This window comes from Pieris brassicae, chromosome 11 (assembly GCF_905147105.1).
Source record: "Pieris brassicae chromosome 11, ilPieBrab1.1, whole genome shotgun sequence".
NCBI lineage: Eukaryota > Metazoa > Arthropoda > Insecta > Lepidoptera > Pieridae > Pieris > Pieris brassicae.
The window spans coordinates 8369461-8394632 of record NC_059675.1 but is presented as its reverse complement, the minus strand read 5'-3'; the positions used below and the strand labels follow the sequence as shown (position 1 = coordinate 8394632).

At 33.4% G+C, this 25172-nt stretch overlaps 2 protein-coding genes and 1 long non-coding RNA gene across 13 annotated transcripts; 1 reads left to right on the top strand and 2 right to left on the bottom strand.

The window, feature by feature from the left end:
* Positions 1 to 171: 171 nt before the first annotated feature.
* Positions 172 to 14444, top strand: LOC123715983 (voltage-dependent calcium channel subunit alpha-2/delta-3). 11 transcript variants are annotated; one of them, XM_045671398.1, is made up of 29 exons: positions 172 to 471; positions 598 to 679; positions 1345 to 1717; positions 1793 to 1924; positions 2010 to 2269; positions 2350 to 2496; positions 2576 to 2689; positions 3633 to 3815; positions 4287 to 4421; positions 4485 to 4577; positions 4928 to 4984; positions 5619 to 5645; positions 6254 to 6334; positions 6493 to 6567; positions 6630 to 6734; positions 6808 to 6879; positions 6975 to 7180; positions 7519 to 7670; positions 8108 to 8155; positions 8256 to 8349; positions 8513 to 8545; positions 9142 to 9243; positions 10247 to 10514; positions 10680 to 10802; positions 10991 to 11116; positions 11299 to 11404; positions 12689 to 12706; positions 13192 to 13595; positions 13968 to 14444. In XM_045671398.1, the coding sequence occupies exons 1-29, from the start codon at positions 368 to 370 to the stop codon at positions 14070 to 14072; spliced, it is 3825 nt and encodes a 1274-aa protein (XP_045527354.1). In that variant the 5' UTR covers positions 172 to 367; the 3' UTR covers positions 14073 to 14444. The 11 variants fall into 11 exon arrangements, with proteins under 11 accessions (XP_045527354.1, XP_045527353.1, XP_045527357.1 ...); XM_045671397.1 differs by having other exon boundaries at positions 2576 to 2695; XM_045671401.1 differs by lacking the exon at positions 5619 to 5645.
* Positions 14445 to 14450: 6 nt separating this feature from the next.
* Positions 14451 to 16488, bottom strand: LOC123715985 (peptide chain release factor 1-like, mitochondrial). Its single transcript, XM_045671408.1, has 2 exons — positions 15262 to 16488; positions 14451 to 15022 (listed from the first exon to the last, which is right to left on the bottom strand). The coding sequence occupies exons 1-2, from the start codon at positions 16225 to 16227 to the stop codon at positions 14798 to 14800; spliced, it is 1191 nt and encodes a 396-aa protein (XP_045527364.1). The 5' UTR covers positions 16228 to 16488; the 3' UTR covers positions 14451 to 14797.
* Positions 16489 to 18723: 2235 nt separating this feature from the next.
* Positions 18724 to 23176, bottom strand: LOC123716557. The gene is made up of 3 exons (XR_006754572.1): positions 23056 to 23176; positions 19674 to 19905; positions 18724 to 19082 (listed from the first exon to the last, which is right to left on the bottom strand). It is a non-coding gene; the product is annotated as an uncharacterized LOC123716557 (long non-coding RNA).
* Positions 23177 to 25172: the final 1996 nt, after the last annotated feature.

Sequence of the window (25172 nt, the reverse complement as noted above, 5' to 3'; positions counted from 1 at the left end):
AAAACCTATACAATAATTGTCCTTGACCCAATATATCTCAATCGATACTTATCCGTTGCACGGTTATTACGACCTATCTAAGGGTGGTAGGTTGTAGTAACTGTGCAACAAAAAAAAAATGTACAACAAAGCAAATAAGAAGGTAAGTCCAGTTGAACCGCGCAGGTCATTGGAGGCGCATGCGTCGTCTCCGAGTTTGCGCATAGCATAACACGGCTATCATTTATCGAGCACGCCCTAGAACAGTTCAAGTAATTTTCCAAAATTTAATAAAATAAGCAACTAGTGTCCAATTACGTGAAACGGCAATATGAACTATTTTTGAAGATAAGATTGGTTTCTTCAGTGTGTGGTTCAGGGATCTCTGATGTGCTATCGTGCTGCTGTAATATTCCTACTTTTATCTTTTGAGTCTACGTATTTTGCGGCCAGCGCTCAACATGTACCCAATAGCCGTATTTCGTTCAACACGTAAGTTATAATGCATATACAAAGATTGCAGAAGCCTGAATTTTAATATTATTTCAGCTAATGCGTAGTAGCTCTTACGTAAAAATTTGCGTGCAATTTTTGAAATCGTTTCTCATATACTTGCAGAGTACAGGGTTGGGGAGTTAAACTCGGCACTGAGTTATATCATTTTGGAGAGTTTATTACTAGAAAGAAGGAGGTTGAGGATGTAAGTATACGACAGATATAAATTATAGTTATAGCCAAAATTATTCCCCTTGGAATGCAATGATATGATAGATACCTTTCAATTTTATCTATATAGAGTATAATTTATTATATTATATTAAAATCAATATAATAGTAATATAATAATTTAAACAAAAAATTGAGAAATGATGAAGCAAACGATTCTTAACTCTGAGCTCTGTGCACAATTTATTTTTCTATGAGCGCAATCAAAACTACGCTGATTGAAACCAGCGTGAGAATGAAAAAATATTAATGAAACTGAGAAAGAACTATATATACTATAATACATGAAATTTATAATAAATCAATAGTGCTACAACCTTTTTAGGTCTGGGCCTCAGATTTCTGTATCTGTTTCATGATCTATCAATCTAACAGGAAAGTAGGTGATCAGTCTCCTGTGCCTGACGCACGCCGTCCATTTTTTGGAGGCAAGCCGGTTTTGTCACGATGTTTTCCTTCACTATTCGAACGAATGTCAAATGCACACATAGAAAGAAAGTCCATTGGTGCACAGCTGGGAATCGAATCTACGACCTCAAAGACGAAAGTCGCACTTTGAATCCACTAGGCCAACACTGCTCGAACGTCTTACATACATAGCATATGATTATTCATAACACTGCGCAAATCTTATTTCAGAGTTGGAAGTCGGCGCAAATAGAATCAAGAGATGGCGAAAAGTTAGTACAGAGTGTGGCGGACGATATTCGGGCAATGATGGAGTTGAAAATTAGTGCCGTGAAGAGGATCGTCGAAGCAGCTGAGAATATGGCATTTGATAAGCAAGACGATCCTGTTCCAGAGGACTTTCAGTTCTTTAACAGTAAAGAAATGGAAGATCTCCTCGATGATAGTATTACAACAACTCCAGAGCCTGAATTTAATATGGAAAATTGGATCGTTCGTCCGCCATCAAAGAATGTTCGTCTGCACCAAAATCCACACTTTTCAAATATACCCGTTAATATTAATTTTACTAGCGTTCACGTTCCAACAAATGTATATGCTTGGGGTATGTACCTAATCAGTATCAAATTCTGTATGTGTATTAGGTAATACAATTGTACTTATTGTATTGCTGTTTTAGCACCCGAAGTAATAAAAGGAATTCACTGGTCTGAAGGACTGGATACACATTTCATTAACAACTATCAAAGTGATCCAACTCTCTCATGGCAATATTTTGGTAGTTCCACTGGGTTTATGAGGCATTATCCAGGTATGTACTATGTATATAACTGTTTCCAAATTATATACGTTTTTCTAAATTGCTACGCAACGTAACGTTTTTATCATTCCCGTAGCAATGAAGTGGCGGGCAGATCCTGTTGATATATATGATTGTCGAACAAGAGCTTGGTATATGGAGGCTGCTGCTAGCCCAAAAGATGTTATCGTGCTGGTTGATCGTAGTGGTTCTATGACAGGACAGAGGAGAGATATAGCGAAACATGTAGTAACTAACATTTTAGATACTTTAGGAAACAACGATTTCGTGAATGTCATGACCTTTGCTGATACTGTGGAGGAAATTGTGCCGTGTTTTGAAGATTCTTTGGTTCAGGTAATAAACACTACGGAAATAAGAAAATGTGCTTGACTATCAAAGTTTGATTAACATTATAACAAAATTTTAATTTACAGGCAACTTTAGGAAACATTCGAGAGTTTAAACTTGCGTTAGAGAATTTTGAAACAATGGAAATAGCTAACTTTTCAGCTGCACTAACTAGAGCATTTGATCTTTTAGAAATATATAGAAACAATAGCGGCGGCGCTAATTGCAATCAAGTAGGTGTATGAAACAGACCTTTGACAATTTTTTATTAAAATAATGTGGAAAATATACTAACGAGTTTTTCTATTTTAGGCAATTATGCTTGTGACGGATGGTGTACCATATAATTACAAGGAGATTTTTGAAAAATACAATTGGAAGTATGACACACCAGTGCGAGTGTTCACGTACCTGATAGGTCGCGAGGTAAAGGTAGTACCACTCCAGGTATTACTGTGTTGTAGCCATTGTGCGTCCTGCATAATGCCTTCCTGTCTTATCTTCTACCAGTACACCTTGAATGTGGTACTCTCTATGTGTTATATTTGTCTCTGACTTAACGTGACTGGTTATTCGAATACGAATTTTAAATTTAATCATGGTCTTCAACAAATTATTTACATTTGTTTAAAAGCTGAAAATATTTGCTCGCATAACTAGTCATATGAAACTGCATGAAACTATCAGAATTCGACCAAAGCCCAACTTTCATACTTTATGTTGCTTAGCTTGTATGGTGTTCGCTGGTAGTTGTGTGTCAAGCTTGTCTGTAGTTAGTTAATTATTTAAAAAAATAAATAAATCAATGGCGCTACAACCTTTTTAGGTCTGGGCCTCAGATTCTGTATATGTTTCATCATCATTTGTTAATCGAAGAGGCAAGTAGGTGATCAGCCTTCTATGCCTGACGCACGCTGTCGACTTTTTGGGTCTAAGAGCCGGTTTCCTCACGGTGTTTTCCTTCACCGTTCGAGCTAATGTGCACAGTCGGGATCAAACCTACGACCTCAGGGATGAGAGTCGCAAGCTGAAGCCACTAGGCCAACACTGCTCTAAAGCTTATTATTTAATTAAGACATTTACTTTATATAAAAGTCACTATTGTTGTTATTATCAGATAAAAAATAAAGTAAATTGATATTTTCTATTAACAAACTACTTTGGGTAAATTATGCATTTTATAGTTTTTAGGCAAGCCTTCATTAAACAAAAACATTATTTGCGTTATTTTATTAATTACTATGTCATCTAGAGTAAAATATGATTTAATCGGTAGAACGCAGTGCATTCTCATAGATTTTTTTTGCCTCTTCACATTGATAGTGGGTCAACAAAACAACGATCTAACTTTATAGCTATTAATTACTAGGTGGCAGATGTAAGAGAAGTGAAATGGATGGCTTGCGCTAACCGAGGATACTACGTCCATTTGAGTACTCTAGCAGAGGTTCGAGAAAGAGTTCTGGAACATGTTAACGTGTTGGCTCGTCCACTGGTTTTGCAGCGTGAAAAACATCCGGTTGTCTGGACACCAGTATATGCAAATGTCACCGTAAGTTCATGAAGAAGTACCTAACAAAATATGTTGTCTCTTTTGGGAATTGTAAGTAGAAGTGGAACCTATTTCATTTCTTGTTTCCTTACGTAAACCTGATATGAAGAGATTTTAATAAATGTAAAATGTGTATTGAAAGAAAACAATTTGTTTACCGGATTAAAGCTATTTGTATTATTATACTTAAACTTATAATTATTTTACATAATTTAAAATTTAAAATTTTCCGACGTTTCTCGTGCTTTACAGCGTACGTGGTAACGGTGACTGAAAACAAAAGGTGTTGAATGTCAAAAGTATCACAGCTGTAGAGAAAGTTGTGTTATCTGTATTTATTTCTCCGGAGTTGGTATCGACTAAAGGAGTAAATCCGGTTTATAAGTTTTAATTAATTATAAGTTTATAATAATAAATAAGCTTTTAACCAAAGACAATACAATGTGGATTGTAATTAATAAACTGTTGCAGGATCCAAAAGTTGCAGATTATTTATGGGAGCAACGGGAGCGAGCAGAACAGAAAGAACGCTTTATGAGTCAGCGACGAGATAAAGCTCTATTTAATTCTGAGAAGGAGCAAAATAGACGATGGAAAATAACTCAGGTAACGATTACATCAAAGTTTGTTTCTTAAATGTCAGTGTTGTTACTACGATATTAATTTCAGATGAAACAAGGTCAATATAGTGAGATCGGAAACTCACAATATCAGCTCATGACATCAGTATCCATGCCAATATACGATCTCCGCCATAATGAGGTAAGAATTTGTTTTTAATATTCATGTACATAAGTTTTATCTTTGGCTGAGACGTCCAGCGAAAACAGAACGACACTAAAAATAAAGTTCAAAATCCAGACCGATCTTAACAGTTTTTTTTATATCTTTCTGTTTTCGGTATATTTATTAAAATTAAAAAATATTGTCCAAATTCAAAATTTCACTATGCATGTTGAAACCTTATTACTGTCAATGTTCACAGATTGGCTTTTACGTTTTCTCCTAATTGGGCGGAAGCTGTTTTTATAATCGCTGATATCGTAATCATTTTGTATATTATCTAATATTACCTTTTGATAGTAATCCTTTATTTGGTGGTTTCCCCTCAGAACATCACAGAGAATGTACTGATAAATGAAGCTTACTGGGTATCAGTTACAAAAGAGGTACTACACTTAGAAAATTTTGATGATTTTAATGTAAAGTTTTGCAAGATACATGAGAGTTTACGATTTAGATTTTGGATTTCAGTAACGGTAAAGTCTTATTTGGCCCCGTTAGCGATGCATCTGTCCTCGATAGATGACGGCCGCTGCAGTCGCACTCGGCTGCACTATGTTATACCCTCTTGGCTTACTGTAGTGTAGTTTCTAATAGCTGTAGGCGTAGACCATTAGGGTGCTATGAATCAGTTTTCAATACTATTTACCAAGCGAATTGTTTCAGTGCAAGAATTATGATCTGTATTATGCACACTATCTAAAAGATAAAGTTCTTTTGCCTGACTTTAGCGATGTCTTCGTAGAGACATTTTAACTGACTTGTATTATGAGAAGTAAATGTAAATATTTTTATTAACAATTTCGTGCAGCCCGACTTTTGCGACGTATGGGGCTTTTATTAAGTAATGTTACTTTAAAGAATGACAGAATTTTTCATATGTTAACAATTTTTAGTGTACATATAAGTTTTCTCATTGATAGATGAGATATTTTTTGATTTTTAGAAGTGTTTGTTATAATGCATTTATCTACATGTTATTATATTTTATTGCATTCGTACGTCCACAACCAATCGCAGTCTGTAGAGGAGAACGGCCAAAAGGAGGTAGGCCCTCGCTCTCTTAGACTTAGTATGTGAGGGATGACTGAGAGGACTGAGTGACTGGACACTGTGTTGATTTAAATTAAAATTTTAATAACCTTTAATTTTTTTAAACCCACATTCACAGGAGCCACAAATCACCATATGCTCCACGAAAGCAAATAGTTTTTGGAATATTTTAAATCTCACTTAACACTAACAGCAACTTATATGGACTACTTATGTGAAGGTTACACATAAATAGAAAAAAATAGTTTAGATAAAAATGTAGTTAAATTCACCGAAATGTGGATTTTCATGTAGTCTTGCTAGAAATTTTTACATATATATTCTCCAAATATAATCTTAGATCGAAGTTCATGTAGGTATTAAGTATGTAGTTTTTATAAATCATGTTATAAACTAACGGGGCGTAGATATTAGCCAGATCCCATTTGCTAGTGTTAAATAATTATAATAATTTTACTTAGAAGTATGTACTATAAAATGGTAAATTAAATTGTGTGTTAAAGTATTGTAGTCTTCTATATCTAGTTAAGTGCTTGATTATGAATTTATTAAATTGTTTTGAAATTGTGGATCCTGTATTTTAGACATAAATTAAATTCCAGATGCGAATTGCTAGATTATTGGGAGTGGCAGGAACAGATGTACCTCTATCTGAGATTCAAGCTCTTATGGCGCCCTATAAGGTACTTTTTGTTATATAATCAGTTGACTGAGAGCAAGTATAAATTATACGAAACATTTTGAAAATTCATTTCTAAAGGCGTACAACAAGGGATCGCTTGAACAGACGCTGTCGAACCAGAGAATACATTTTAATCAATTTCTTGTTCCATGATTTCAGATCGGGGTTAATGGCTACGCTTTTATGGTGACAAATAACGGATATATTTTGATTCATCCCGATTTGAGGCCAGTGGTAAGTGGCGAATTTTTATTTAATTTGCTATCAGTTGAATACATATCATTACTATGTTACAGTTTCAACAAATTCTAAAACCGAGTTATAACAGCGTGGATATGATAGAAGTGGAATTGTTTGATGATGACAGAAGTCCCCGAAATTTCAGTAAAGAATTGACTGCCGTGAGTAATGCCTTATTCAAAAGTTAAAATAAAATGTTAAATCATGGTTTGTATATAATAAATTAAATTACAGTTGCGTCAAGATGTAATCGATCAGAAAACCGGCAACAAGATCATGAATGTGAAGTACCATATGGATGACATGGTGAGATTTTTAATTAATTTACCTATATTTGCTGCGATAGTAAAGTTGCTGTTGGTACAGTAAATAGTTCTAAAGTGTTTGTAAATATATTTCAGAAAAGAGTATCACGTGGTAAGAAGCACTACTTCTGGACTGGTATAAGCGATTCGCCCTTCACCTTGGTGGTAACGATACCAGAGAACTACGGACGCCATAGAATAACACCACCGCCTACAGACGACATACATCGCCTATCACTTACATCAAAGAATATTTCGGCCAGACAATATCTATCTGACAAGTGGAGTGTGCATCCCGATTGGTAAGATTGATCGTTATAAAGGACATACAGTAACAATGGTGTAATCCTTTTTGTCTTAACTTTTAAATTCATAAAATATAATATTTAATTATGTATTGTAAATGTGGCTAACTAATGAATACACAATAACTAGTGCTACGCGAGTCCGTCCAAATAAATCACATGTATTGCAGATAACGTTTCTAGACACTAAGAAGAGTTGCTTCTTTCATTTATACCGTACGATTATAGGTAGCAAATATTTTGTCCTTATCACGCTAATGTTAATTTCCTAATAAATAAATGTGACACAACAAACTTTACTTGAGGGTTACTGCATGATTAGATCTTACTTCTAGGTTATACTGTCGCCACTACGAGCGTACATTTGCTACAGCCGAGGAGGAGTTATTATACTTTTTGGAGCGCGTTGCAAAGCCTGGTTGGCGCTGGCCAGCGAAACCTCGCCCGCCCGAACATCACAAGAATAAACAGGGACACGGGCATAATGGTAACATGAAAGCTATTGATAAAGGTGTTCTATTTTTACATAGAATTCAACAATATCCAGCAAAAATAAAGAAAACAGGAGAAAGGAGTTGGGAAATCTATCTGCTTAACGCTACTTTTGGTCGGGAGTCATTTAACACGGAGTACCTCCCTTGAGTGAATAATTGTTTCGATTTAGAGAATCCATAACACTAATACTGAACTGAACTAATACTGAAGTAATATAATCTGTGAATCAAGTGATGATGAAGTGCTCTACGATGAGCACTTTCACTTTCATAATAAGATTAATCAATTACTTACATGCTAATTGTAAAAAAATCGTTTAATAACATTTTACTAATCTTCCAATCTAACTGGTAAATATTTGTTGGAATGGTAAGTAATAAAATTATTTTTTTGTAACAATTTTGAATTCATGACAATTTTACATTAAAGGTTCGGTAGATGGCGAAAGGAAACCTGCGCAAAGGATTGAGTACTATTGTAAGTTAAGTTTAAATACTAATAATACATTTTTTTATATATATACAACTTACTAAAAATTTAATAACTGCGTATAATAAAAACTTACTATATTGTCTAGGTGACCATGGACTTATGCAAGCGTTGGTATACGACGCGAGAAACACGGCCTGGTTCAACAAAAGTATATCCGAATCTGCCTCGGAAGAAAAGGCGTAAGTATTTTTTTAACTTTAACACCCAGTATTAATCAAACACCAAATAGGAAAATAATTAACAATCATTATAGTTAACTTAGTCGCTCAATTATGTATAAGTTTTATATCATGCACATATAACTTACTTTTGCACATACATTCTGTTATTCCGCCTGGATAGCCCGTTGACCAAAGTGATTGGATTGTTACCGAGGTAATGTATCACAAATTTGAATGTTTCGTTAAGCTTTTTGTGAAATCTGTCCTATCAATCTATCTTTGACGGAATCCTTAAATTAATCCAACACGGACAATTGAAAGGCATCTTTAGTTTAGTCAAGACAATAAAATAGCCAAATAATAATAGCACATTTCGTATTTTAAAGTACAATTGTTAAGTATTGCTTTCTTTACATTTAAGTTTAAATGTAAATGCAATATTATAGCAGCCTGGATGTAAGTTGATGTTTGATGTTGTCTACAATGCTTTCAAGGATATTTGTAAGTTCAGAAAAAAACTCGGTGTATTCAAAGTAAAATATGCATCGCTTATTACTGGGGCTATCTTCTCGCTTTACTGATTTCTCATTGCGCTGAAGTCCTCTAGCTAATATTTCATCTTTCAATCGTAAAAATAACAAAAATATTTACAATGTTTCGACTTGACGTCTCTGCTATTACTAAACCGTTTTTATTATCATCAATTAACGTACCTTTAATGCTGCAATCGTTTTATTTACGTCATATATTATGTTTGGAATAATAATAATATAACAAATATAATTAACTTTATAATTGTTTTTGTCACAGGGCGGAGTTCATACAACGTTTTGGGTATATAGTCGCATTTTTGGCTACGCACAGCGGTCTAACAAGGTGGCAAATGCACCCGCCTAAGGAACACGGTGATAAGTAAGTACCTAGTTAGCACTGAAAATATTTAGAAAATGGAAAACGTCTTAATGTAGAAAGTTGCCAATACTTTTATTGTTTTTCGAAGTAATCTCCGTTCCTCTCTACACATCCTCGCATTCGATGGAACCACGGAGAAAAGCAGTGGGCCCATTCTTCCTTAGTGGTTTCTTCTATGGCATTTTCTTAGGCTTTTACCGCATCTTCAGGGCTCGTAAAGCGTATACCTCGAATTTCATCTTTAGTTCTTGGGAATAAATAAGTCGCAGGGCGCCCGGTCGCTGTTAATGGACGTCCCTCACGCGGATCATCACTGATATTGCTAGGTCCACGCTTATACTCGTTAAACCAATTGTAAATCGTGGCACGAGATGGGGCTTCATTAAGAAATGCTAATCGCAGTCTTGTTGCATAGCTTTGTTGAGTAAGCCCACAACGAAAGTCATAATAAATCATTGACTGAAAATTTTCTCGCGTTAGGTTTATTTTCACGTGTAACATGAGTAGTACTAGATGATGTAGATTTGCCGCCAATTCACAAAAACAAATGACAAATAAATGCTACATTAGGTTACCAAAGAGTTCTAAAATTGAAATTCAAAAAGTTTTCATTAGCAATGTTTCTAACATGAAACCAAAACTGGCCAATTCTAATCATTTATCAATCTAATCTTTACTTGGCCCCAAAAACATATTATACATATGGATGTTACATGTTAATCTTAAGCATGGTGTAACAATTTTTATATTCGATTAGTTAACGACTGATTTTGTGAGCAATAAAAAACCTTTAGGCTAGTTCTTTACAGTAATTCCGGTCTTTGTGTCAATATTTAAAGGTATTGTTCAATTGATACCCTCACTTTATAAATTACTTAAAATAACGATTACAAAACAAAATCCATACTTGAATTAGTACTGAAACTTCTAACTTAATACACAACAACTATTTGCATTAAAACTAGATTCGAATTTAGATCTTGGCTTTAAAAATTCTTTACAGAGTGGAGTTTGGTAAAGTATGGCCTCGCGCCATTGATGAGGTATGGTATCGTCGTGCAGTGGAACAACACTACGTGGATCCTCTTAGCTACGTCTATAGTGTGGAAATGAATACAGAGAAATTCCCATTGAACGTCAGCTCGGCATTGGTAACGGCTGCCCATGCTGTATTTCATAGTGACGGACACCGTAAGGCTCCAGCCGCAGTGGTAGGATTCCAGTTCAAACACGAGAGACTAACGGAGTGGTTCGATAATATCACATCATCGGTGCGTAACCTACTAGTGAATTTTTATATAGGAACATTTTATATAGTAAAATAATAATCACTTATTATAAATATATGTTCTGATAAAACTAAGTTTAGTTATAAATTAATATCACATGCTGCTTTAATCATTCTGATTCTACGCTTACATAATTATTACTTTCAGTGTGAACATAATAAGGAGTGCGTGACATGCGCTTCTGAGGAATGGGATTGTTACTTAGTAGATAATAACGGCTGGATCGTGGTCAGCAAAGACAGTACCCAAACTGGACAGTTCTTTGGAAAGGTACAGAAAATTGTAGCCACATAAAATTTAGTAGTTTGTTTTATAATTACAGATAAACTATATCATGCTAAGGAAAAAAAAATACCAAAACATTATTTATTTCGTGCAAAGTCCAAAAAATATATTAACACTACAATATAACTTCGTATAAGTGCTTAAATAATATTTTATATGAGTTTTTTTACTAGATTCGACCGGATATAATGCTAAAATTAGTAGAGGACGAGGTGTTTCGGACAGTGCACGTGATTGACTACCAAGCGGTGTGCTTTAGAGAGAAAAAAGTCACGAACCCAGCTTCAACAATAAGAACGGTTAGTAATAATGCTCATTAAATCCAAACGGCTTGTACACATGATGTTTGATAGCGGCATACATTTGACTACTAAAACTTATCCTAACAAACTACAGTACATAGCAGCGATTGAAATCGAAATCGAAAAGAAATAAAAAATCGATTAATTGGTCACAACATTTTTTATTGTTTATATTTCAGCCAATGGAAAATCTTCGGTTAATAATGTCTTGGTTTGTTACCACCTCGGTATGGTTTTATAACTCGGTGTCCTTAACGTTCGCACAGTCCAGCTACTTCGATGACGGTAAGATATCGCTTCAACGTATTTTAGCATCCTTTACTGAAACTTGGTTCCAAAACATATAACATTGCTTAGGTCGTTTCGCCGCTGACCTACCGTTGACGTAAGATAAATTATTTTCAATTATTTCACTTTGCCGTTCAAGTTTAAATTATATATATGTTGCAGCCAACTAGTTTAAGTAGCCGTTCAATTAACAGCCTAGCCGTTTAACTAACGGCCTGTTGCTCAGCCAGTTGATTAAACAGCTAGGCAAATGACTTGGATCGATGACGTTTCATTACTTGCCTAGCCTGAAGACTGTTATTTAAAATTAATTCCACTTTGCTGCCACTCTCAAACTCAAAACGAAACTCTTTAAACTGTCAATATAGCGTCAGCAAACCAGAACTTTGATGGTGTTTTCCAAAGTTTCATGAAAAATAACAAGTACAATGCAAAAGTGTAGTGACACTAATATTTTTTTAAAATAAATATTCTTTAATGCCATGTTTCATCTTTTTTATTTATGCCAAATAAGGGCTGTATAAACGAATGGCCTAAGTATTAGCCAGCCAGTTTATTAAACGCTGCAACAAACACTAGGGCTAAATATCTTTCAGGCAGTTAGTTAAACGGCGCCGTGTAGTTAAAAGGCTAGGCTGTTAATTGAACGGCTAATTAAGCTAGTTGACTGCGACATATATATAACATTAGACCCGTTAGAATATGTGCGGAAAGACAACCGTCATTGTTCTGAGATCGCAGCAGTACTATTTTTGGTATGTTTACTGACTAATTGAAGCATCATTTTTGTGAATAAATGAAATAAATAAGAATTATATAAGTCGCATACTTGGCAAGTTCGACGGTTCTCTATCCGAACAGGCTCGAAAAGATTTTTCTTATTTACACAGCGGTAGAACAGCTTACAGTATTATTGCAGTGTTTAATGCGCGTTGTCAGCATGATCTGTTACTGCATGACAACGAGCACCAAAAATTATAAATGTTTATTTAGGAATAAATTGGACTAGATAAATAAATTCGGTGTTGTGCCAACAAAGCTCTCGTTGTTGTGAGACACAATGCTTAAGAACTCCACAATCTTATTTAGTGTTTGCTTATAAGGGTATTACTTATATTTATAATACAAAAACACCGCACAATACACAGATATGTAAACTTTTCACGGAGCATGAATGCTCGATGGCAATTTGTCGAATTAATGATGTAGATCGAAATTGTGTATGGAGTCTACGATCGGCTTTAGCTAAGTGATGTAGTAACGACTCCATCTTATTTTCAGAGTATGTTACATCCACTGGTGAGTTATAGTACGAGCACCGTAGACGTGTCTTCTCAGGGCACTTATTGAAATTTTTACTCAACATGAATTTCACTTAAATTTTTATAAGTAGTTAATTTTGGAATGTGCATGACGTAGAATAATATCGAGGAGCTGAACCTTTTTTTGTATATTGTTTCATGTTTCTTGCCAGGCGCCTACCATTGCATATAAATCCAACATTAATAAGTGCTCTCCTTACAATATTTTTTAAGAAATCTTCAGCTAAGTTTCATTTGGTAAAACTTGGCTTGGCTTCTGCATGTTATACCATTAGGTTGGTATTTCAGACCTTTTTGAGCAAACTCTTCAATATTTAATCCCTCATCATAAACAGTTATATTCTTATACTGTAAATATTTTGGCATCATTTTGAAATTTCTTCGCTCATTCGTTATGACATTTTAACCTATCATCATTGATTATGTGTTAGTCCAATGCTAATAATATATTTATTTCCCTAGTTGCGTACCAAAATTACGAAAATGACGAAGACACGGATGACCCATCCATGTCAAAACCGCCTACTCGAATCCATGAGAGAGATTTTGAAAAGATTGTTCTTATAAACCGAACACGCCCAACACCTTGCGATCGAGAAATGTTTTTGTACCAAATAGATTACAAGAATTTGGAGGCGAAGTTGAATAAGCCCTTGACGGAGTGTACGAGACCATTTTACGCGCAACTCGTGAATTATACAAATATGCTGCTGGTGGTCGTTGACTCGATGTGTGCGAAGAAAGATGTCTCGATATTATCAATAGACCCTGCTGAAGTTCAGTACAATGAATCATTACCTTGTCTGAAACATAAGCATCCTTTGTATCGGAAGCAGCCGTCATCGTGCATACGGAATCATACGGAGGTAATCATAAAAATATTATTTATTATTTATAGACTTTATTATAAATAATGGATTAAAGATAAAACTACAGTATTAACCATGGTCCCGATCTTATTTCTGCCTGAAAACTATTGTAATGAACAATGATATCATAATGATGTAGTGTTAAGAATTATCTTGTCATGACTACGCGCTAATTGGATTGAACACATCCTGTGTGCCCTCATCGGGCCACATATTTTCCTCTGTTCTATAGATAATTATTTCTTACAAGCAAATAGGTGATATGTCTGTCACAAGAGGCTTCTTGTGCTGCACAGAGGAGCTTCGAACGCAAGCTCAGGGTTGAGAGTAGAGAGTTTTTAATGTATGTTTAAACTTTATTTTTTTCAGGAGAGTAATATCGACATGTGCGGACGCGGAAGTCTCCCAACCAAAAATGTTTTATGGGTACCTTTTACAATACTTAATATTCTATGGATCAAAATAATATTTTAAATTTGATGTTTTTCCATAGCCCTCTATATAAGAATCAGAATCAAATTATATTTCCAATAAAATATCGTAGACATGTCTGTTAACATATCAGTGTAAATTTCTAGAAAATTATAGTCTCAAGGTGCCACATTTTTTTTGGCATATTCATATCAATGTATAGTTTAATTAAATGTAAGTGTTATTCAACCAAAGTAATTTATCTCAATGTTAATAGCCTATGGTATTTTGTTATTGTTCTTTCTCCGTCCTGAGTTTATTATTGGGAAATATTTAAAATCTGCCTATTGTATTTAACTATACTGTGAATTCATGATGAGTTAATTTAAGTTATTTTTAATTAAGAAAAGTCTATACAAATAAATATTTATTGTAACAAAAGTTGTTTTTATTTAAAAGTACTTTTTAGTAAAACCATTTACCAACCATTGAATGGTTATTGTCTATGAACCTAATTGAACTATATGACTATAATTCTTTATCCTACAAATAAATAATTTGTTGAACATTTGAACTGACTCAGACACAACCATTTTTTTAAACAATTTTAATAATGTTTAGTACATACATATGGATTTAGACAAAATCTGTAAAGCACAGTTTGGGATTTAAGACAGTATAAAATAATTAATGATTTCAATTATTTTTAAATATTTAAAGTCTATGGTATAGCAACAAAAAATAAAATCTCAAATAAAAAGGTCTAACATATAAAGACAAAATAGCAATTAACTTTCAATTTGATTTTTACTAATAAAGTCATTCACCTCAGCTGCCAGGATATCATATCTTTGTTGCCGCAGAAGTGACTCTTGCAGTTTTTCCAATTGTTCTCCACCTTCCATAAAAATCTTGAGACTTGGTATATTTACACCACCCTCTCTATGCTCTGTTACTCGATCTTGAGGATAGTTGTAGGTTCTAATTTTCTCATTGCGATTGCTTGAGCCAACCTGAAATGATACATCAACCATAATTCAAATAAAGTAGGTCAGGTAGGCAGTAATAAGTTATAAATATATATATATACATATTTATGTTAAATAATATTGAAATTAATCAATCAATTCCAGAAAAATTACTTCACTAAACATGATCAAAACACAATAAATGTGTTATGTTTACTTTAGAATTGACATGTTTCTGAATATGTATGAATAGAAAGTAGAAAGAAAAATATTAGGAGTTGTACCTGTGCTTTCCTTTCACTGTTAATTCTTGAGGACTGTTCTTCAATTTGCTTCTGTAATAACAAGGCTCTTAGTTTTTCCATTGCAATTTCTTTGTTTTTAATTTGAGACCTTCCTTCTTGACATTCTACCGTTGTACCAGTAGGAGTATGGATAAGTCTGACTGCACTATCCGTTGTGTTTACATGCTGACCCCCAGCACCACTGGCCCTTTTAGTTTCAACAATGATATCTTTCGCTGGGATATCAAGCTCCATCTCAGTTGCTTGTGGTAAAATAGCAACTGATACTGTGCTAGTATGAATACGTCCCCCTTTTTCTGTGATAGGAATTCTTTGTACTCTATGCACTCCTGCTTCCATCTTCATCAATTCAGGGACCCCAAACCCTTTCATTAACATTGATGCTTTACGAATACCACCTATGTCTGACTTTTCAATTGATGCTATATCAACTTCCCACTCTTTAAACTCAGCGTAAGACTGATACATTTCAAATAATTCTTTAGCGAATAGCATAGATTCTTGACCTCCTGCACCTGCTGTTACTTCAAGTACAATACCACCATTGGTGACGCATGGTTCCAGTAATATTGATTTTAAATCGTCATCAACTTCTGTCAGCTGAGTCAGATATATCTGTGCTTCCTCTTTAATCATTTTCTTAATTTCTTCATCATTATTTTCTTTTTTAGTTAGTTCTTTTAATGATTCTATGCTGTCGTATAATGCTACTCTCTGCTCTAAAACATGAACTATAGGTTTAATTTCGTGTAAGCGTCTCGTCTCTTCCGATGATCTACGAGATTTCATATGCAAGGCATCATATTCAATCATTAATTGTTTCAAATATGTTTGGACAGCCGTATCTGTTATTTTTAATACATTTTGAGAATAATTTGTATGAAATATAGTGTTCGTTGTTCTCTGAAGTAAGCATCCAAGATAGGTTAATTTTGATCTTAACATTGTAAGTGTATTTTATGTTTTATTTTGCCAAAAACGACTTAAATATTTAAGCATTACGTTTATATAATTTTCGTACTATTTAGCTATTCTGCAATACAAAGTATAAACACTAAAACATATGTATTGACTTTTAAATTTTATTCTTATGGTCACTGTCAGTTTCAGATTACACAACACTTGTCACTTTTTTTTTAAATATATTCTGGCAATAGTTTTAACTTTATGCTATGTTCAATTAAAATGTTGGGAAACTAAAAATAAACAAAGAAATCAAAAAGAAACAAAGGGATAAGCTAGTTAAAAACAAAATATGTCTATAAACATATTACATCTCAATATTTTTATTGATTATACACAACAATTAACACTAAACAGTTAAAACTTAAAAGACAACAAGATTAAGTAGAGATAGATAGTAGTCACAGACTAGCGAAATTTCAATCAATTGACAGCTGCCTGAAAATTGACAATACTTCTTACACATTGTCAATGTGTCGGTAAGACAAATGAAATGAACATTGAACAGACTATATGTGCGATATATTTTATTGTTATCAATATTTCCAACTTATTATATAAAGTACGTAATACGTTGGATTTCGAAATTTATCGCCTGAATTTGATGATACTGATTATGTAGGTGTCTCAGGGATCTTGATTGAAACACCTCTAAGTAATTATGACTGCCAGAATTGCGTCTAAGTATAAAAAACATTAAATATAATTTTGTGTATTGTATTGAAATTCGTTAAACGAAACGTACATTTTATACTTTTTTATTAATTAATACAACATTTCAAAGAGCGTGTATTTCAGAACATGTGAAAAGAAACGCAAACCGTTATTTTGAATGTAGATTTTGTCAGAATTTACGCTGCCAGATTAAATTTATATATATATGCGCGTTATGCCATGCCCAAGGTAAATAAGGATTATATATAACGCGTGAACGACTGTACCCATTTTGCTAATTCTTTTTTGTTGTGTTTGTTATTGTCAGGAGAAGGTTCTTTTCAAAGAAAAACTAAGAAAATTAAAAAAATAATTAAGCAATCCAGACTTTTGTTACGATACCATTTTTTTTCTTAGCACTGCTGTTTAAAACAAAAGCTTAGATCGGAGTTAAAATACATATAAAATTATTAAATTAATAAATTTAAAAACCAACAAAGAATGTTATGTATATCTTTATGATATTATGGCATTAGAATTATAAACACTGTTTCTGAAATATTTGTTTAGTTAATTATACCAATTCGAAATGAATATTCATAGTTGAGACAGGACAACGTAATTAATATTTTCTACATGTTAACTAGATCTTGGGTAAGTGAGGTCCTCAACTGATGTGTTACTAGTTTAAGTGTGCTGTAACTGGATAAAATGCCTGTGCTTTTGTGCGTAAAAGGGTGCATTCCTCCCTTGAGTGCATTTCCCGTAGCGCCGGAGCTGTCCAAAAAAACTATTATTATCTATTGTTAGGTTAGGTTAGATTAATTTTTTTAATTCCGGCGAGTGGAAGTGGTTGGGGGTGATAAACCTACCTCTACTCCCCTCCCACTCTTGTTGTTCTAGAGAATAAGTTTTATATTCCTGAATATAAAAATATAATAGATTTTGACATACGGTTGTCATATGTCTATTTTTATAAAATCTCTCTTAGTTGTAACATTGGATTATAATTAGTCACACAAAATACATAATATTCACTTATATATTCTTTCTAGACATATAAAATTGTTTCGTAGCCTAGGCTTTTGAAATGTAAATATATCGCACATAACGAATTGGTTTCTTAAATTACTGTTGTTTTATTATTTTTATTTAACTTTATAAAATTGAGTTTTTTTAAGAGAGTTTATTTTCAAATACAAATGTACATGTATTTGAAATTATGAAATCGAATTAAAAACTCATATCGAGCAGCTATTAAATTTACGATATCATGACTGACAGCAGTTATAATTCAGAAGCTAACCTTTAACGTAATCTATGTCTGTCTATGAAGCAATTGAATTTATCAGTTCGTCAGAATATGAAATTGGTACAATGTAACTATAGGTTACTGAGGAAACTTTTTATACTAAAAGGAATATTAAAAAACGCATTACGTATTTATAAAAAAGTTAATCAGTCTAATTGCAATGTTTTAGGTAAAAGTGTTTTAATTTTTTGACAGAAAAAGACGAAAGATATAGTAGGTAATATCTAATTAAAAAAGTGCAACTTATCGATTTTGTTATCATACCCTTCGTATTTGTCTAAGTAACACCACCGCCACCACATATCTTATCAAATAGCGTAAATAAAAGATTACAGTCTATTAATAGTCTTCAGATATCAATATAAGGTTATATGTTATATTATGTATCTATTCAAACTTATTTCTCACATTGCAGCCGTACAACCAAACTAAACACTATTTAAAAAATGATAGAGACACATATACTCACAATGTTATAATATTCATCATATAGTTATGTAGGTAATAATAATTAGACATAAATAAGGAACGACAATCTTAACAGCAAGCTTAGTGCATAAACTGAGAACATATATATAATCATTTATGAATTTAGTGGCAAAAATTGGGGGAAACTATACCAGTAATTACATTTATAATTTACAAATTCATAATATTTCTAGGTCTATGAAAAAACTAAATTAGAAATTGTTCATTACAGTCCAAGAACACGCACGGTGGGCAGCTACGGCTCAATTATTTACGAATCACGAACGAGGAAGGCTGAGTAGGTAAATATTTTTATGGCATGCATAATACTTAGTAACGCGTCCCTGAGGTCCTGTGCGATAAGGGCGGATCCAAATTAAATGCGTAATGGTCTTTTGGGGCCCTGCACAAAGTATCACCTTATTAGTAGATATTTAAAGATACTGCATAAAAATCGAGCACTCTTTAAATACTGTATAAATTATAATGTATTATATAAAAAATAAACTTTGTGTAATATGACGTCCATTGTAGATACGTCCATGAGTCGAAGTCATTACCAAACCGACCAATGGTGAACTAATAATTGTTTCTGAAGCTTACTTTCTGATAATGAAAACAATCAATAAAACAGACAAAAATGTGCCTGGCGCTTGCAAATATCAAAAATAAAATAAAACAAGTCGTTCTATGATGCAGAGTATTGATGAAACAGAGCATTAATACATTTCCTTAGTTTTATGTTTAAATCATAATATACAAGACATCGGCACATGTATTCCTGATCTGTCTGATTAAATGAATGATCTAATTAACTTGAATTAAATTATCGGAACTTAACTATAGTATAATTAACAATATACAAATACCATTAGAGTAAAATAAAAAATATATGTAAATAATTAAAATGAACAAGTAAAAGAAACATAACCTATAAATAAATGACTTCGGTTCTTCCGCTAATTTATCCATAATTTAGACAATTAATACTTACATCTATCGAAATTATGCGGTCATTCGCGTATTTTGTTATTTTATTTCGCGAACCGAAAAGGAAACGATGCGGTAAAAGGCACACAATAGCGCTGTCCGTTTGTCATTAGCGCTAATAACTCCGTATGCGTGTAATATAACGCAAGACGCTATTTGTGGTTCAGGGGAAAATTCTTTGAGGTCCTAATAATTCAATTAATTGGCAAATCGTTGTGGTTGATGTGGTAATCGTTCTGAAAGTCGTTTTATAACATGAATTTTGACAGAATATAATTTCTAGGTACAGGTTGTCGGGTATCTTGTCATTAGTGTTGGCGCTTCCTGTACTCGATGTAGTACTAAGTTATTTTTGCAAAGCTGCCTTGAAAATAAATAAGTTTTTTTTGAAGTACCAAGTGGGGGCTTACCATAGCTTTGTTAATACAATTCAGTTAAGGTTCCAAAATTCAATCGCATTTTTTCGTACCGTGAACTAAAGCGTATATGAATTGCAAGACCGAACGAAAGAACGATAATTTTGTGTGTGGTTTCTATTTTATCATGATACGACTTTTCCTACAAATGGAATGAAGAAAATATGATTAGCGCTAAGGTCACGTGGAAATCTAAACTGGCTGGTTAATTCGATGCCATGGTATGAATAAGCGATGCACTTCAGTTGAAGGTTGTTAAAAGGGCTCGCAATATAAGGTCATGATAGGTAATCACCCCTGAACACTGAATGACACATCCAAGCTTTGTGATAAACATATGTGAAAAATAGTTACTTTTTACCAAATCCTTAATCTATACTTCTCTTTACCAAAGTCTTAATATATACTTGGCAGACCAAAGAGCAAAGCATTAGAAATACGAGACTTTTGCTTTTGTCAAGTATTTGTTCGCCAATACCAGATTACGTCTTCCTTACAATTTGTTTGATATATGTATTTTCGCGATTTCGATTAGTTCCAAATACACCATCGGGGCGCTGATCCAGTTATAAGGGATACTATTCTGTTATGTTAACTATTTAACGTATGGTTCGTGCTAGAGATTTAATTGAAGAAACATACAATAGAAAGATAAAAAAATACATATTAATCTTCCTAATACAATGTTTAAATAACTAGTCTGGCCATAAATACTAAATACATAAAAACTTTTCTTTTTTTTCACCTTATAATCAATTAAAGCCAGAATTCGTCGAAACCTCATTAGGAAGCAAAATATCTTATCGCGAGAAATAAAAATTGCCGCTAGGACTCTAGAGAAGCTGCTCATGTGGTCGGAAGGGTACAATGTGGTCATTATTCTGCGTTAGTGTTGGTTTCTTTGAAGCCAGTAATGGCAAAATTTCCTTTAGGAACAGTGCGTAAATATGCTTTTAATCTGTTTGGCCACAAATTGCCATAGATTAAAAGCCCAAGGTGGCCATTTCGAATATATATACATATTTTTTGCTGAGAATTTAATAAATATGTAGGTATAAATTTTAATAAAAAATTACATTACTTCATAAAAAAATGCAATTTCATTTGTTACAGAACTTATGGCTAGACTAGGTACATATTAACATTGGACAGGACACATCACGAACAAAGGAAACTGTTGAAGTGATTTCAAAGTTTAGCACGAAATTAACGAGATTCTAGGCTTCTAGGAGGCCTATGTCAAACGACAGCCTGACAAAAATCTATTTTTTAGTTAATAATAGCAAATTTTTATTTTAATAGGTAGAAAAAAATACTTTAAAATACAGCACAAACATAAGTTCGTTCGTTCGTTGTTAATAGTACACTAAGTTTTACGAAGAAAATGCGATAAAAATCCTTTCCTATGATTCGATTCGGACTCTGTTAGTGCGCAAAGTCAAAAAATTATATTTTAACTAATCAACGCAAAGTTGATGATACGATATCTATTAACATGACGGCAGGACAGAACCATTATTCAGAATTATTAACAAAGTATAGTTGTAACTTGTTCACAAACAAATGCCATAAGAAAATAGCTAAATACATCAACATTTAAATGAAAAATCTTGGGTTTTCAGCGGTAAGTAAGGGTGAGGCATTAGTTGTGGGCCATTTCCGCCCTGAGTGCACAGTTTGCTTGGGCGGGCCACTTAGCACTCTTAAATAAATACCGCACGTTTGCGCAATATTACTCCTAACAACACTTCACACTTATAGCAGTGAATTTATTGCTTGTACTAAGCTAAGGATTTATGTATGTACTTAGTTACACTCACTGACTTTAGAAATAACGTATTGACACTTTGCTTCCGAAAGGTCTTGATCCTTTCCTACAGAATTTGTTTTTATTATATTCTATGTTAAATGCAAAAGTCTATTTAATTGCAAGCTTCCGGTAACCTCTAACTCTATGTATCATTTTCAAATCGTATAACATAATCGGTATACGGGCAACGATTGGACGAGCTTTAAATTCATGATTTCTCTTTTATACAGTGTCTTTATACTATAAGGGTTATACTAATTGTTCTGAGTAAATACTTGATTAAAATATTATATTATATTATAAAATAGGTAAATAGATATATTTAACATTAGCTCGAACGGTGAAGGAAAACATCGTGAAGAAACCGACTTGCGTTAGACCCAAAAAGTCGACGGTGTGTGTCAGGCACAGAAGGCTGATCACCTACTTCCCTATTTAATTTACAAATGATCATGAAACGGATACAGAAATCTGAGGCCCAGACCTAAAAAGGTTGTAGCGCCATTGATTTATTATATATATGTAGCTACCATATCCGTTAAATCAATTTTGCCGCGAGCTCACATTTTTTAAAGAATAGTTAAACATATGTCGAAGCAATAGTGCTACTAACAGCCCCATTTGTTATTAAACAGTGTCATAAGACTTGCGAGACAGCAAAGCACTTGTGAGCCTTCTGGCAATGTGAGTGTCCATGGGCGGTGGTATCACTTAACATTAAGTGAGCCTCCAGCCCGTTTGCCTCCTATTACATTAAAAAATCAAGCTAAACTAATAGTTTATTTTGTCAATACTGGCATATTAATTTACAAGCAATAATAATGATAATACGCGCTCATGATAATAGCGCGAGAACCGAAAATAAGTCATGACCTACATCCGTTTTTTTATCATTTTTATTTCATATACAATATCATCCTATCCTATACAGCCTATCATCGATTTTTGGATTTGCCGCTTTCATCCTACTCCTTCACCGTACTAGCGTTTGCTAATTGCGCATATAGAAGGAAAATTCTACCGGGGCATAGCCGTGATCCGAACACACTAAGGAATCAAAGCATTAAGCCACTAGTCTAACACTGCTCTATAATCTCTGTCTCTGTACAGTCTAATTATTAAGAAAGTAGTTATAAATATTTTTTTGTAAAACTGCTTACATCAATGATCCAGTGGATAACTAAAAAGTCCCCTAACAATACTCGGATTTGTCGTTCCAACTCTCAACTTATTTATGGCTTACCAAAACATTTACCCTATTATTATTATGTTGTTACGGCTGTATTAAAATACTATAAAATTTATGATGCTTGCAAATAATGTGCTGATTTATTTTGAACTTTAGTCGTCGAGAATACAGTTTATTTTCGTTTTTCTTTGTAGGTATGAAGAAGGATGACAAACAGGCACGGCCTCCCCGATTATGAGAGGCGAAAAGTCGCAGTTACGCCAAGTCAGCATATTGTGCTCTTCCGTTAGGGGACAATAATAGAAGGGGTTACCACAAAGCGACGTGCCAAATTGATTCTGATTAAATTTTTTTAGTGTAATCGTCCGTGTGAAAACGTTTTTGTCGCTTCTAATTTAATTTGTCACAATGTCATTCAATTTAGTTTTATTTATTATATTTTGCGTTTCGTTTTACATGAAGCGTTTTTAAAATAAAACATAACGGTCTGATATGTGTGTATAAAAAATAATATTAAAAATTTCTTATGTATAAATAATTTTTATATAAATCGCTAATATTTATTTTAACAATATGAAATAAAAGTTTAAGGTTCAAAACATACAGTTTTGAAAAACTATACGTTTTACAAAATAAGGTACGTAGTGTCTCTACTGTACGGTAGATGGCGTAAGTTGTATGGAAGGAAAGAACTGGAATCCAAATCGCGAAAGAAATTCATAATAATTATTAATAAAGGACACCTATTTTAATATCGAATTATTATTACGTTTTCTTTCATTAGTTCTGATCTCCTGAAAAGTTAAACTATGGTTTTATGAACAAGAGTTCTTACGGGCAAATGCGCACTAACTGCTGTTGCTGCTAAAGCGTAACTCGAAACGAATCTCAACCTAAATTTAAGGGATTATTTTTCTCATGCTTCATGATTTTGCCTACAACCTTTTACTTTTCCTTATTATTATTAATTATTAACTTATTAATTCTCATTATTTATTCCAACACTGTGTCAATTCCATTCGTCTGCTGTCAAATTGCATTTAGGACTGTGTTTTTTATTAACCAGGTGGCAAACGGGCTAGGTGTTCATCTGATATTAGTGATATGGCTACCCATGGAAACTGCCAGAGCGCTCGCGAGTGCGTTGCCGGCCTGTTAAAGAACTAAGAGTACGCTTCTAGTTAAAATGGCATGAAGTTTAGTTTCTTATAAATTATGTTCGTTTTTCAATGACAAAAGATCATGTTAAATCATGTAAATTATTTAATTTTATACAAGTATGAAGTATAGACCAATTAATAATTACACAGAATCGTGCTTCGACTTCGCGAAGGGCCTTAAGTATAAACCCATTTCGTATTTGATTGAACTATTTATTTCAAAATAGGTAAATTAGTTTCTTTTGATTCTTAAATAAATCGACGCAAAACAAACATAAGTCTAAGCTTTTGACACAAAAACTAATGACCATTACCAAAGGCTTCGACTGATGAAACAAATCAAACCTCATTAATCACGTCAAACCTTAAGCTAATCCACAAGAAGCCCATTAGGTCCTCGATGTGAGGTTCAAATATCTAAAACTTCTTTAATGCGGCAACATTATTAATCCGTTTTTCATTAAAAGCACGTCGACGGCAGGCCATTATAACAACATTTAATAAGGGAAAATTTATTTTTGTAGCCAGAGAACAACCTTATATGCCGTCCCATTTTTACATATATTCCTGTCTCGCTCTGGTTGCGCCGATGCGTCTGCGGAGATCATTGTTTTAGGGAGTTGTTAAAAAAGCTGATGGATGAGTTTTTCGTCTATTAAGTTTTGTTTTTTCACTGTTCTAAACTGGTAGTTCATTTAAGGATTCTTGATAATTTAATTACTTTAAAGAAAACATTACTTATTATTAAACCACTTATTTCTGTGCGTACATGAACTATTGTTACTGAATTACCGCCGTAGCGGCGTAGCAAATAGGAGAGCTTTGCTACGCGCTACGAATGCCGTGATCCGCTTTAAAATATTTAAACCTTATAAAGCTTTGAGCTTGTAAACCTCAGATATACACAGCATATAATTTATGACGCTAT

What these genes read in the sequence shown, in the direction of transcription:
- LOC123715983 (XM_045671397.1), top strand. Translation starts at nt 368, where the DNA reads ATGTGCTATCGTGCTGCTGTAATATTCCTACTTTTATCTTTTGAGTCT. An exon ending in AGCCGTATTTCGTTCAACAC is followed by an intron (nt 472 to 597) that starts GTAAGTTATAAT and finishes ATATACTTGCAG; the next exon opens with AGTACAGGGTTGGGGAGTTA. An exon ending in AGGAGAACGGCCAAAAGGAG is followed by an intron (nt 5,646 to 6,253) that starts GTAGGCCCTCGC and finishes ATTAAATTCCAG; the next exon opens with ATGCGAATTGCTAGATTATT.
- LOC123715985 (XM_045671408.1), bottom strand. Translation starts at nt 16,227, where the DNA reads ATGTTAAGATCAAAATTAACCTATCTTGGATGCTTACTTCAGAGAACA. An exon ending in ACAGTGAAAGGAAAGCACAG is followed by an intron (nt 15,023 to 15,261) that starts GTACAACTCCTA and finishes GTATCATTTCAG; the next exon opens with GTTGGCTCAAGCAATCGCAA.